Source organism: Condylura cristata, unplaced genomic scaffold, assembly GCF_000260355.1.
Source record: "Condylura cristata isolate star-nosed mole 26May11 unplaced genomic scaffold, ConCri1.0 scaffold00031, whole genome shotgun sequence".
Classification (NCBI taxonomy): domain Eukaryota; kingdom Metazoa; phylum Chordata; class Mammalia; order Eulipotyphla; family Talpidae; genus Condylura; species Condylura cristata.
In genome coordinates, this window is record NW_004567132.1 from 2,139,762 (window position 1) to 2,155,181 (window position 15,420).

Consider the following 15,420-nt stretch of genomic DNA (forward strand, 5'->3'; position numbering starts at 1 on the left):
GGGAGCAGCGGGCGGGTCAGGAGAGGTCTGCCCTGCCCTGTGGGTCACCTCTGGGGCCAGGGATCGAACTCATACTGCAGTGGCTGTGGCTCACTTGCAGTGCTGTGCTTTAACCTGCTGCCCCACCAGGGAGGGCCCCACAGAACCCCATTTTAAACCCCTGGCAGGGCTGCTCCTGGGCATAAGACCTGTGGCTACATGGGCCCTGTGCCCTCAAGACCCCTGTGCTGGAGTTGGCACTTTACTCTTGCCACTTTGAAATTATCAATCATTTTTAAACAAGAAATCTCACATTTTCATTTTTAGTCAGGTCCCCCAAACCATGAGGCCAATGCTCTCCTCCAGTTACTGTGCTCACAAGTCCTGGGGAGATGCCCATCTTTCCCCACTCATGTTTCTTTCAGGTTCCCAAACACTGCCTTCCACATTACTCTGGGGCACCAAAGCATGGCAGAGCCAGGACCTCCTGGCTCATCTCCAGTCCCCTGTTACTCCTATGGCCTCAGCCACCACCTCTTGAAGGGAAGCAGGCGCAGTGAGCTATCCTCACCCCACACTCTTACAGCTTTTCTTTCCTTCTCCCCCCTTTTTTTTGACCCTTCTCATCTCTACCTAAAGTGCTCCTGAGTAGTGCATCTTCAGTGATGTTAGGCCTCTAACAGTGGTCATCCCTTATCTCGTTTCATCTTGGCACCATGTCCTGGGTGCATATCCACAGAAGAGGGAAATCCTGGGGAACAATGTCTGCTCAAGACTTGTGCTGCCTGACTCCTCATTTTGTCTCTATCGCTCTGGGCTCTTACTCAAATAATCTGCATTTTCGGTGCTGTAACTTCCTCATTTATTCAACAGATAATTTGATGGCCCTGCTTGGATCAGGCCCTGAGCTTGGAACCTGCCTACTCCCTTGTCCTTGTGAGCCTTCATGGGTGTGTGGGCCAGGTGGTATAGATGAGCTTCACTCCCGACCACTTATCCTTTGATTTCTTGACACAAAATTGACTTCTCATTGGTCCCTTTTCATCAGGACTTGGGTATTTTCATTCACTAGAGCAGTTTTCCAAAATGCAGCTGAAGAATGCCATCCGATTCACTGTGAGGAATCCTGGAAATCTGAACTGTAAATAATCAACTAAAGACTGAATATTTCTCAGCCTTGGAAATCTGAAAATAACTAGGTCTTGCTCTGCTCAGACTAGTTGAGAAAACTCTGTGATGGTATCCAGGCATCTGTGTCTTTTTTTTTTTTTTAGATATTTATTTATTTATGCATACAAAACTGGAGTATAGGCCAAAGATGCATGGGTGGTGAGAGGAATCACCAGGGACAGAGTGGGGAGCAGAACAGGCCAACTGACAAATTACACTGCTGAGGGGAGCAGCGGGCGGGTCAGGAGAGGTCTGCCACACCATGTGGGTCACCTCTGGGGCTGGAGATTAAACTCATGCTAAAGTGGCTTTAGCTTCTTAGTGCTGTGCTTTAACCCGCTGTGCCATCAGGGAGGGCCTGCATCTGTGCCTTTTTACAAAAACTCTCCATCTAGCCTCTGATAAACAGTAAGGGTTAGGAACTACTGCTCTTGGTTCTTCACCATACCAGGCATCAAAGCACCCGATTTAAGACTCACCACTGCCAGTATCCCATTCTCAGATCAAATAATAGAGGTAACAGGTCTTTTTATCCCCCAAGGGACTTGTTCTCTCCTGTGTATTGGACCATAGCTTTTCCTTCTGAGAGTTTGCAGCAAGAGCATATCCAGAGGACAAACAAGCAACAGCTATGTCTTCACACACTGAAAAAGACTTCAATGAAGCATAAAAACCTGCTGGGTAAAATGACAACTTGTAGTTGATTAACTTCCTAAATCCCAGATACTGGGTCAAGTGTTCTAGCGTATTACTGCCTTGAATGCTCATAATAATGCTATAATGTTTGAGTGCTGATATTATTTTTATATTACATATGTAGAAACAGAAAGTTTGAAAGATTAAATAACTTCTTATGACACACAGCTGGGAGAGACTGAGTCTTGGACATAAATCTAGTCTGTGTAGTTGATCATTCAATGAATTAGTGAAAAGTAAGTCATGTCCTTTTGATCTGTTGATTTTCATGGACTGGATCTCCCCATGTCCAGAACTCAGTACTGTAGCAGAGAGGATTACAAGGGAGCTGTTTTCCTAATTTCTGGTCTGAACCCAGGCAAAGGTTCAGCCTTAGTTTTTTACAAGTAGGTGGTTGTTCTCTACTGCCACCTGCTGGCTGTCTGGACAATGTACAGGCCAGAGCCCCACATTTCTCAGAGCAGAGTAGCAAAAAGGTCAGTGTCCAAAATGTGTACCCCAATCACTACAGTGAAATGCCTTCAGTTCATATGGTCAGAAGTTTCCAAAACATGTATTTTGCCCAGGAAAAAGATCATTTCTGTTTTTAAAAAACTCACCGTTTGTGGACTTCTAATCATTTTACAAAGAATACCTTATCTTTTTTTGAAAGTGCAGAGCAGAAGATAAAGACCCAAAGATAAATCCCAAGACAGCAAGCTGCCAGCCCAGCTGCAAAACCATGATTACATTCCTTTTCTATGCACTAGAAAAGAAGTAGAGAAGTCAAAATTAAGACCAGCCAGATAGGAGAAGGGAAACAATGTCAGAATTTTGACAGGGATTTGCCACTCACCCTAGTCTCTCTGGAATGCAGGAATTTTCTTCTCTTCACTGCTCTTGCTGGCAGAGCAGCAGTTACGTTTAGAAATGATGAAAATTGGACATTACTAGGAAACTGTAATGCAGTTCTTTACTTCCTGAGGTGTCTCCAGAAAGCAATTCCTATTTAAAAGGTTTTCTTGGGAGTAGGAGTGGCCCCAGTGTACTATCTAGCTTCATAGCTAGGCCCCAATGGTTGACTTGACTGAGGGAACAAAACAGTTTTTCTCTTTGAGGAGCTGAGTGTTTATGAAGAGCCTGAATTAGTCTTTCAGAGAAGTTTACAGTTCTTTAAGTTTATGTTGTAAACAATGACAACGTAACTCCTTTCTCTTCCCTTTCCTGTTCCCTCTGCCCATATTTAGCCAGAAATACCAGTTTAACTTCATTGCATTTGCCAAGTGCAAAGCTCCTCTCCCTTGTGTTGGTTAGATCACTGGAACCTATTTTCAAATGAAATCTCCTATATAATACAGATTGTGAGGTGCTGAGGGAAAAACAGGAGTTGGGCCCTCAAACTTGTCTTTGGACCAGTTTACAGCACTCTCCTTGCCAGGTCCCTAGGCTCTTCAAAGACTCCAAGAACAACCTGGCCACAGTTGGAAAATATGGTGAGGTGCTGTGTAACTTCCACTAGCTTATCAGTCTTGGCTAAATTGAAAGGTAGTTCTTTCCTAAACCTCTTTAAAATACACAAAGCAATTATTTGTTAGTTCTAGGTGGTGAGTTGATCTTTGAAATATGCTTGTTCCTTTCTGCATAGTGTATATGGTGAGGAGAAATAAATGTTTGCACACTGGGCCAAATAGAACGCAGAGTCTTCGGGAAAAGTTTGTTTTTAAGCCACTTAACCATATATGTGTGACCTCACTGTTGGAGGCCACAGGATCTTGGCTCATGCTTATAGAGGCACTAGGAAAAGAGCTGGTTCTTTAGCACAGTCCATAGAATTATGACTATGTTGTGGCTTGCCTATTGTGTAATGGTTAAAATATTTAACACTTTGTTAAGCTATGTGCTATAAATGTACATCATTTTTGTAACAGTATAATTGACATATAACATAAATTTCTGATGTATAGGTATGATTCCATATATGTACGTATTCCTAAATGATCAACAATGGAATGTACAAACTATTAACTGGACATTAAACCTAGTTAATATCTATCACCATACTGGCTCTAATTTTTTTTATTGATTAATGTCTATTAACTAGACATTAAACCTAGTTAATATCCATCACCATATTGGCTATATTTTTTTTATTTACTCAATAATACAGTACAGTATTATTATTATAGTTGCAATGCTGTATATTACATCTCAGGACATACTGTCTTATAGCTGGGAGTTTGTATAGTTTAGCTGTCCTCACCAATTTTGCCCATTATACAATACCTTCCACCTATGATAGCCACCAATATGTGTCCTGTATCTCAATTTATATTTTGTTTGTTGGGGTTTTTTTCTTAGATACCCTGTGAGATCATGCAATATTTGTCTGTCTGGCTTATTTTATTTAGCATAAATCTCTGATGGTCCACCCATGTTGTTTGAAATGGCAGGGTTTCCTTCTCTTTATTGCAGTTGGATAATGATCTATTGTATGTGTGCACACATTTTCTTTATCCATTCGCCCATTTATGAACAGATTGTTTCCACATCTTGGCTAATATAAATAATGTTGGAATTACTCATACAGTGTTCAGGTATTTTCTAGTTAGTGTTTTAGTTTCCTTTTAACTGTTTAGAAACTGCCATACTTTTTTCCATAGTGTCTGCACCAGTTTACATTCCCACCTCCACATCCTCCCTAATAATTATTATCTCTTGTTTTTGGTAAAACCATTCTAACAGGAATGAGGTGATAGCCCACTGTGGTTTTGATTTACATTTCCCTGACAACTACTGATGTTGAGTACCTTTTTGTGTACCCGCTGGCCATCTACTTGTCTTTGGGAAAATGTCCATTCAAATCTTCTGTTCATTTTTTAATCAGGTTGTTTTCTTCTTTTTTTTTTTCTATTGAGTTATAGGAATTATGTTTGTACTTCAGATATTAACCCCTTATCATATACATGATTTGCAATTTTTTTTTCAATTCACTAGATTGCCTTTCATTTCGTTGATGGTTTCCTTTGCTCTGCCAAAGCTTGCTAGTTTGATGTAGTTGAACTTGTTTATTTTTGCTTCTGTTGCCTTTGGTTTGGAGTCAAATCCAAAAGTTCATTGCCACGAGCATTATGAAGGGATTAACCACCTAAACTTTCTTCCAGGAACTTTATTGATTCATTTCTTAAAAGTCTTTAATTCATTTTGAGTTATTTTTTTCTGTACAGTATAAGATAATGGCCCAATTTTATTCTCTTGCAGGTTTGCCAGTTGTCCCAGCATCACTCATTGAAGAGAAAGTCCTGTCCCCATTGTATATTGTTTGGCATTAACTGATTTACCATATATGTGCGATTACTGGTTTACCATATATGTGCGAGTTCATTTCTGAACTCTGTTCCATTATCTATGGTGTCTCATGATGCCAAAATACACTGTTTTGATTTCTATAACTTTGTAAGATAGTTAGAAATAAGGGAAAATAAGCTTCAGTTTTCTCCTTTCTTAAGATTGCTTTGGCTCTTTGGAACCTTTTGTTTCCATGCAAATTTTAAGATTGTTTATTCTATCTCTGTGAAAAATGCCATTGAAATTTTGATAGGTATTGAAGCAAATCTGTAGATTGCTTTGGGCAGTGTGGACATTTTAACAATATTAAGTTTTCTAATCCCTGATATAATTTATTATATTATTATAGTTTCATTACAGTTTTCAGTGTACAGGTATATCACCTCCTTGATTAAATTTATTACATGTTATTTTAAAATGCAATTATAAATAAGATTGTTTTCTTAATATCTCTTTTTGGGGATTTTATGTCTTGCAGTTTATTTTTGTATTTTTTTCTTTTATGTTTTTTATTTTTTTAAATCATCCTTCATTTTGTGCATTTTTTCATCTCAGTTGTAATCCCCATGGGCTTCCCACCACCAATTCACCCGTGTGCCATCACCATAGTGATGTGCAATTTAACTGAATTCATTGATTAGTTCTAACAGTCTTTAAATGAAGTTGTTAGGGTTTCATGTAAATATCATCCAACTTGTGATTAGAGACAATCTTGTTGTTTTGTTTTTTTTTTACCCTCATTTGGTTTGGATACTTTTTATTTCTTTTTCTTGATCTGACCAAGACTTCCAGTCTATATTTACTTAAAGTGGTGAGAGTGTGATTCATTGTCTTTTTCCTGAATCCAAAGGAAAAGCTTTCAGCTTTTTACCTTGGCAATGCTGTTAACTGTGGGCTTGTCATATATGACCTTTAATGTATAGAAACACATTTCCTTTATACCCACTTTCTTGAGAGATTTTATCATGAAAGGATATTGAAATTTTCAGGTGCTTTTTTGCATCTATTGTGAAGATCATATGATTTTTATATTTTATCTTACTAACATGGTTTATCATTAATTTTTGTGTCCCTGGAATTAGCCACACTTGATTATGATCCTTTTAATGTATTGTTGATTCATTTTGCTACTATTTGCCAAGGACTTTTGTATCTATGTTCACTAGGCATTTTTATCTATAATTTTCTATGGTGTCCTTGTCTAGTTTTGGTGGCTTTGTAAAATATGCTTGGAAATGTTCTATTTGTTGAAACATTATAAGAAGGATTCCTATTCTTATTTATGTGTTTGATAGAATTTACTCCTGAAGTTATCACTCCCTTATTAATGGGGTTTTGGTTACAGATTTAAACTCTTTACTCGTTAGTGATCTGTTCAGATTTTCTATTTCTTCATAATTCAGTCTTGGCAAGTTACATGTTTCTTTTCATTTATTTATGTTGTTCAATATGTGAACATGCAATTGTTTTGTATATCTTACATGACCTTTTGTATTATGTGGTATTAATTGCAATATCTGTACTTTTATTTTATTTTAGTTCTGATTTTTCTTGATGAGCCTAGCTAAAGATTTGTCAGCTTTGTGTATATCCTCAAAGAGCCTATTTTTGTTTCATTGTCTTTTTTTTTTTTTATTGGCTTTTTCTTTCTTCACTGATCTTTATTATTTCCTCCCTTCTAGTTTCAGTTTAGTTGTCCTTTTTCTAGTTGTTTGATGAGTAAAGTTAAATTGTCTATTTGAGATCTTTCTTATTTCTTACTATAAGTGTTTAAAAGTTGGGGTGGCAGATTAGTGATTCAAATCTTTTATGTCTCAGATTGAATTTCAGTGTTGCGAGATCGTGGGTGCACCAGAGGTGAAATTTGTAGGAAGATTGTGTCTCAGTCTCTTCCATCTTTTAGAACATGTTTTGTTTTTGTTTTTTTTTTTCTTTCTTTTTCTTATGTGTAGGAGTCATTCTGCTTTTTAAACTTCTTTCAGAAAAAAATGTTCTGTATGTAGCTGTAGATTCAGGGTTTCTGTGGGAGGAGGTAGGTTCAGGATTCTCTTTCACCATCATCTTGAACTATCATCTTGAACTAGAATTTCGTATATGTACATTGGATTTTGTTGTGTGGTTATTTACTTAGAAAAGGCTGGCATAGACTATAAGCTCCCTTATAGTATGTATCTGGCTTGTTCACTGTTGATTTTCCAGTCTGGGACACATAGTGGGATCTCAATAATTTTTTTTTTTAAATGAATGAAGGAATGTAGGAATGTATTCCCCCTCCTCTGAAAGTGGAGATAGTGTTTTTGTTTTTAAGTATCTCCTGGGACTTACATGTTTTTTGATTTTGATGTTTTATTTACTCAACAATTTTTATCGAATTCTATGTGCCAGTCATTGTGCTAAGTTGTACCCAATATGCAGCTGTGCTTAGAACTGAGAGGAAATGAATAATAAATGTAATAAACAAGTAAATTTGGGGGTTTGTGACAATTTTGGAATACACTCTGTTATCTTTCTTTACATCCTGGTTTTGAATGAACCAGGAATTTGTAGCTGAGGCAAAGCCTGCTTGGCAGATAATTAATTCATCAACACCCCCAAAGAAAACAGGAATATGTTAATCAATGATTGGTAAACTACAGAAAAAAAAAAAAAAGATAAGGACAATAGAGAGACACAGGTTAAAAGGTTGTCCCCCTACAAGGCAGAGTTTCCTCCACAACTGTGCTGCTTGTCCTGTCAGTTTGTTACCTTCTCCTGACAGCATTCACTGCATATCTGTCCTTTCCAACCTTGAAAACCTTATATTATGTTTGCAATTGGAGAATTTTCAGTGACTAATCCTGAACTGGCTGTTGCCAAGATACCCCTACTTACTACTCACAGCAGGAATAATAAATCTACTTTGTGTGTTTTGTTCTCCCATTTCAAGAACCATACTAATGATTTCAGAGCAAGGAGTAAGGAGAGTTAGCTCATGTAAAAATAGCTTTTACCTAAAAAAATACATTTTTAATAAATAAATGCTTTATCTCACTTGATCCTTTCAAGACCCCAATGAGTTGATTAAGATGAAATGTGCAGTTAGGGAGTTCATGTACCTTCAATTAATCCTCCTGTTGTGCCAGCATTTCATTTGGCTTAGCATTTGTCCTGGCTTTTTAAAAACAGATTTTATTTTTTAGAGAAGTTTTACATTCATAGAAAAATTGTACAGAAGCTACAGAGATTTTTCATATATCCTCTGCTCCCTCTCATGCATACTTACACAGTCTGCCTCACCTCAGTTTCATATTTGCAACAGCGGCTAAGCCTACACTTACTATAACTACTCACATTAGGACTTACTCTTGGAATTGTACACTCTGTGGGTTTGGACACATATATAATAACAAGAATACAATCATTTTGTGACTAAAAATCTTTTGTGTGCTGTCACTGTCTTGGATTTTTTATTTTGTAATAAAATACCATTTGAATTTTACATTTGAAAACTTTTTTTCATAGAATGATTTAATAGTTCCTTCAACATAGTAAAATTACTTGTTTAATAAAATTGTCAACATTTTACTTTCAAAAAGTTGCAATTTGGATGATAAATTACATTCTCTCCATTGAGAAACTGGCCCCCAGGGAGAAAGGCATAGGCCCTCACATGTATAGTCAATCAGGTTTATGGCAGAATTAAAGCTTCTGGTACTTTCTGTATGAAAGACAAAGCCCGTGGGGGAAAAAACTAAGATTTCAAGGCTTATCATATCTACCTTGTTTAGAGTATCTATAAAAGTAGAATTGCTTTTGTATTTCTAACTCAGATATGAGAAAATTTACTTATAAGTAAATGAAATAATGAATCTGTAAGAAATAGAATAGATTGCAAGTCAAAATGTGGGCAACTAAAGACGTGCCTGAAGATGGTAAAATTACTACAAGGTAGAAGGTTGGGTTAGTAGGAATGCTATGCAGGTTCTCCCTGGTGGTGCAGCGGGTTAAAGCACCACATTACAAAGTTCTCCAAAGCCACAGCAGCATGAGTTCAATAACCCGCCAGGGAGCTGACCCACATGGTGCGGCAGACTTGCTTGCTGTTCCCCTCAGCAGTATACTTCGTCAGTCTACCTGTTCTGCTCCCCACTCTGGTGAATCCTCTCACTCAACCACACCTGTGGCCTGTACCCCAGCTCTGTAAGCATAAATAAATAAATCTTTAAAAAAAAAAAAAAAAGGAATGCTCTACTTTTAGAGGAGATTCCATGAATTGTTAAGTCAGTGAAGAGTAACATCGCCACTGACAAATGTTTGATGGTATTTGAGTTTGAAGTTAGTTTCATTTGCATGTATCTGGGACATGGCACATCTGTCTAAGTTCTGATCAGTTACATGTTAAAGTTGGTTAATGTGATAATTAACTTTTTTGTAGTTATCAGCCACATATAATTTCAATGCAGTGTTAGCATGCTGAAGATTGAAATAATTTACTTTCTATAGCAAATCAATAGGAAATAATATCAAAGAGTTAGGTTTTCCTAAAGACAGTTTCTTATATTCATTTGAACATAGTAAGTTAAAATAAATCTTCCTGTAGGCCCTCCCTGGTGGCGCAGCAGGTTAAAGCACACAGAACTAAGAGGCTGAAGCCACTTCTGCATGAGTTCGATCCCCGTCTGCCCTGGAAGTGACCACATGGCGCGGCAGTCCTCTCCTGACTTGCCCGCTGCTCGCCTCAGCAGTGTACTTCGTCGATCTGTCTGTTCTGCTCCCCACTCTGTCTCTAGTGAAGCCTCTCGCCGCTCCTGAGCCTCTGGCCTGTACCCCAGTTCTGTGTGCACAAATAAATCTTAAAAAAAAAAATATCTTGCTGTAAAAACACATAATCATAAATCACATAGGAAAGAGCAACCAAGGAATCATTCTTGTGGAAATAGATCACAGTAGATGGGGAAGATAACCAACACATGTAAAGAAATGGTAAATAATATAGAATGACATGTGAAATTGATTCTCCAACTCCAGGAAGCTTTAAGAATTGTATTAGATACCACCCTGGTATAAAGGTATTTAATTTAGTTGCTTTATAATGGTGAGAAGATTTGCTTTTATAATGCTGATTGATTTTTGTCAGGCCTTTCTATACGGAGTGTATGCTGGAAAGCAGACCGCCTATTGGCAGGAACCCAGGACAGCGAGATATTTGAAGTGATTGTGAGAGAACGAGACAAGCCGATGCTGATCCTGCAAGGCCACTGTGAAGGGGAGCTCTGGGCTCTGGCCCTACACCCCAAGAAGCCACTGGCTGTGACAGGCAGTGATGACCGCTCTGTCAGGTGAGGCCCCAGTGGTAACCACCACCATCTCACTGATTTCCTTGGTTTTTGGATTTATTTTGCCTAAATGTACAAGTTACTTAAGAAAAAGATAAGCTGCTGTGCAGATCACGCAATTTCCAAGTGAAATGTGAAGACAGTCAGCTCAGCAGCATTTGGCATCTTGTCATTTTGCTGCTCTCTTTGACTATGTCTGAAGTGATGAAAAGTTCTTAGGAGTAAAAATACACTGATGCTGTTACGTTGGCCTCCAGTTCTCTTTCTGCTGAAGACATGAGCTCAGCATACTCATCTGTGATCAGAGCACATCCCCACCTTGTGCTTTCAGTTCTCTGCAGGGGTCTGCTTGGGGTTTTCAAAATTAAGTCACAGATTGTCATTCACCACCATCAGAACTTAAATTCTAATTTACAAAGTTTCCTGCAGCACATGAGTGAATGATTTTTTTTTTTTTTGTAAATTCTCAGATGGAATTTTGAACATTTTTCTCAAAAAATAAAACAGTTGGGTGCTGGTTCCTGAGTAAAATAGGCTGTTTTTTTTAGGGCCATAATGGTTGTTACTATGGATCATTTGTTGTCTTTTGACATGACAGTGTTGCATAACATGAGAACAATGACTATGTTTCCATTACACTTGTGGCTATTGACAGAATGAACATATGATTTAAAAGTGCAAATCCTATTTGAATATTTTGAAGTTCATTACTGAGCTTTAAATGTGCTCCACAACCAGCAGGTCAGAAAGAGTGAGTGATGGTGACAGGAAGAAACAGATTCGTCATTCATTAAATTGCCTCTTGGTTTAAATAGCTAAGGTAGAATATTGTAACCAGACTAAATGTTATTTCTCTACCTGTCCTTTCCCTCCTTACCCTTAATCTCTATGTTTGTGGATTGAATCAAAATACAACAGTATAATTATTAATAAACTTTATATTTATTTTTATTTTCTTACTTCATAGGTTATCTTTCTTACATCATAGGTTATCATTCCCCTTGGATGCTGCCCTCCCACCAATAATCCATCCTGTTTCTCTGTCCTCCACTCTAATCATTGCTATAAGACATCTATTGATCATTAGCCATGGGCCTTGTCTTTTTCCTGGAAACTTGTTCTTTCCCTGGGTGAGGTCCTGGGCTCCTAGACCACTGCAAACCAGGCTGCTCAGCTCCCCAGGCAAAACTGTGAGGCAGGTAGCAAGGCAGAGCTGTCCAGGATCCTCTTGTAGCACAGGTGTGTGGAATAATTCTCAGATTCCTCGATTTGGAGCTTCCTGTGGTATAGGGTTCTTCATTCGCAATGATTGTGTAATACATTCCAGTGACTGTCACATGATACTGCTTCTGAGTCATAATTCTGGCCAGGGGAACCCTCCTCCCTGCTAATGAAAGTGGAGGAGTTCCCTCAACTTTCATTTTCAGACCCCAGTAGGTGATTGGCCCAGCCCCTCTTGTCTCCTTTCATGGTTTACAGTCCTGCACTGGGTCCCTCCCCAGTCATAGCTCTGATATTTTCCTCTCCCAGTTGAAAAAGGAGGAAGCTACACTCACATTGCATGCACCTCTGGACCAGGGGTCTTGTGTCCCCAGCCCCCAGAGATACTGTAGGTGGAACTCATGTGATAGGTTGTCATACCAGCTTGTCTCTTTTTTTCTTGTGAATTCAGCCATGCTCTGTTTGAGTCTGCCCCAGGCAATGACTGTATGCAGCGATCTCATTTGCCCCTCTTGCCTCCTGAAATAATGCAGTAGTGCCTGAATTATAGGTGTCTTGTACCACTCTGATTGAAATGGGAGTCAGAACAGAAGGGGATCATTCTTGGCTCCCAATACCCTGCAGCCTAGGCCATGCAGGGGTGTTATAGCCCCCCCCCAAGACCCAGACCATGTTGGGGTGCCTGGTTTGAACCTCTGGCCTGACTTGGACTAATATCATCCGTTTTTTCCAAATTATTTATTTATATATTTTTACATCATTTAAAATTTTTTAAATTTGTTTTTATAGTGTTTGCTTTTTTCCCTTGATAGTTTATCAGTTAGTTTCCCCTTCATGAGCTTCATTATTTTTTTCTTTGTCTTGGAATCTTGGGAGCTTTGCTATTATGTGTCTTGCTATAGTTTATCGTTCATTATGGAAATGTGTTGTTCTTCTTGCTTCTTATATGTCTACTTTCATCTCTTTCTTTGTGATTAGGCAGCTCTCTTCAATTATCTCCTTGATTATTTTCATATTTCCTTTCTTCATGGTGTGGGTAGTTCTTGAAGTATTTCCTTTTTCTTCTTTCCCCTTTGTACTTTCCTTTTCTTTTTTGGTTCTTTTTATTTCTGTATCTTCAAAAGTACTGAATCATTCTTCTGTTTCATCAATTTTGTTTTCATTGCTTTTTCCAGAGTTCTTTAGCTCCTCCACTAATTTTTAATCTCCTACGTTTCTTTTATTTTCTTCCTTAAGGTCTCAGTTTCATTCTTCAGTTCATTGATTATTTGTCTCATATTATTTTTTTCCTTTTTATCTTCTTCATGTTTTGAAATCATGATAATTTTAAATTCTCTATGTGGCAGGTAGAGAAGTTTTTCTATGTCATTGTTGCTGAGTTCTGGTGGCTGATTTTCTTTTTGTGGTGTGTCCTTCCCTTGAGGACTTGCTTAGTTATTTGTATTTTTCCTTTTCCCTGATGTCCATTTTCTAATTTGTTTTATGTGTTAGGACACTGTGCCACTGGTACTGGGGGGGGCAGCTCTTCAGGTTGCTCCTTCTGGGATGTTGGGAACGGGTAGTCAGGCCAAGTCCAGCATTATTGCTTAAAACTCCACAAGGGTAATGATGCTGTGGCTGTGCTGATGGGCACTGTCCTTGATCATCCCTTCCCTCAGTCTGGGGAGGATGGTAGGGTCCCTAGCCAAAGGGGAGTGTGCAGTCCCTAACTTCCCATAGTGGTACAGGGCTGCACATTTTTGGTGCCAGTGAATTCTGCCCTTGCCTGCCAGCATTTGGGGCTGCCTGCCAGGCAGTTCTCAGCTCAGTTCCAAATTGCAGGCTTCGGACTTACCACAACCCTATTCCTGGGACTTTGTTTGTCTGTGGGGCTGCACACTCCGTGCCAGTGGCTCCCGCCCCTGCCCACCCAACAATTCTTAGCTCAGTTCCAAATTGCAGGATCTGCTGGAGGCCCAGTCCCCTGCTGACCTTTGTTCTGGAGTTCTTAGATGACTCAACGTTTTACCATTACTTTCAAACTTTATCTCCTCCTTTTGTCGTCCTTCCCCCTGCTTCTGTTGGGCCACCACTTTGTCCAAAATATCTAGGTCCTGTAAAGATCTTGTGAATGGGAGAATTTAATCCTAGCACCCTTCGCTGCCATGTTTATGATGTCACTCTTAATAAACCTTAAATCCAAAAATAAACCCATTCTTTAGTCTCTACCAGGCACTAAAACTTCATCAATATAAAAATCAGTGAAAACAACTGTTTGTCTCTTTATGTGATGTAAATGTTTATTTGGCTTATTCTTTTATTTACTCACTTCCTGATCTTCCTTTCTTATTCTAAACTTTCCCCAAACAGCCAAACCAATGACACCTCAGATATTCTGTATTTATCAAATAGAAATGATTTTGAGAATGTCTATGGCATTTGTATCTCAACAACCCTGTTTATTATCAGAATTGCAAATACTCCCAAGAAGGCCACACTGTCAGAATTTGTTCTTACTCTTTAGCCACTCATTTGACTAAGATTTTAAATGTAACTTTACACTGAATATTGAAATGTTGGGAAGCTGTAAGTCACCATTCACCACTCCCCCCATGGTTTCTACTCTCTGTTCATATTTATTTGACATGGACATCTTGGTTATTTTTTGCTCATTAATATAGCACTTATTTTTTTTGAGATATAATTGATATAAGACATACAATGATTTTATATTTCTATATTTTGTAAGATGATCACTATAAGTCTAGTTGACATCTAGTCCCATGTGTATGTCATATTTCTTGGGAAAGATTAGCTTAGTAACTTTATAAGGAGAGTACAGTTTATTGATAAGTGATGACTTCTTCATGCTAGTAAAGCAAAACTTATATTGATTTAAATAGTATAAGACAAAAACCAGCATGGGTCTATGAATAATGTATGAGATATTGAAAGAATACCTTAAGCTTTAGGCTAAACAATGCATGCAGCTTTAAGTATCTGTAAGCTGCTCACTGCAGCTCTGCATGACAAGTAGTATGCCTCTGTCCCTCCTAATGGCAAAATACATTTAAATTATCAGCACTACGTGAGACTCTATCCTGCCCTCAATTGCAGAACTCTAGATTTTTAGTCCTCCTAGCAGACATTGTTAGTTAAGTCTTAAGAGAAGCCAGTACAGCAACGGATACAAATATCTTCATATATTTAGTTCACACTCACTCAGTTTGAGGTGCTAATAATAAGAAGAACTAAATATCATTAGTTATTCCCGGAGCTGCTGAAAACTCTGTTTTAGCTACACTTGCTCCGTGACCTTGACTTCCCCAGCTGGAGCAGTGCTTACCAGCCAGGAGCACAGAGAAGCACCTGCTCAGAGGCAGAGTGCACCTGCCAGCAGGGGGCGCATGTGGAACTGTGAGCAATGACAGGACACAACTGCATATGGGGGTTGGGGGTTCTTTGCAGATTTCTTTTCTTTCTCGGGAGACAACAAAGATAAAGTGTAGTTCAATCTATATGTGCTTAAGTAGTACAATTACTGGGAGGACACTCATATTTTTAAAAAATTAACAACAATCACATCTAGCCACACTTCTCATCCAATTTCATTAAAAACCCATGGTATATGTATGGAACAGATTTTAATTTCCAAAGGGAAAAGCAAGATTTTGTGTGAAGTTAAGCTTAAAATTTCCTTTTTTGTAAATCTTAAAATCTTAGAAAATACTGAGAT

At 38.4% G+C, this 15,420-nt stretch overlaps 1 protein-coding gene across 1 annotated transcript in view; it reads left to right on the forward strand.

The window, feature by feature from the left end:
• EML6 (echinoderm microtubule associated protein like 6) overlaps positions 1-15,420 on the forward strand; it is a 269,788-nt gene that overhangs the window by 137,605 nt on the left and 116,763 nt on the right. Inside the window, exon 7 of the mRNA XM_004691400.2 lies at positions 10,286-10,487. Coding sequence (XP_004691457.1) covers positions 10,286-10,487 — 202 coding nt within the window. The remainder of the gene's footprint in view (positions 1-10,285; positions 10,488-15,420) is intronic.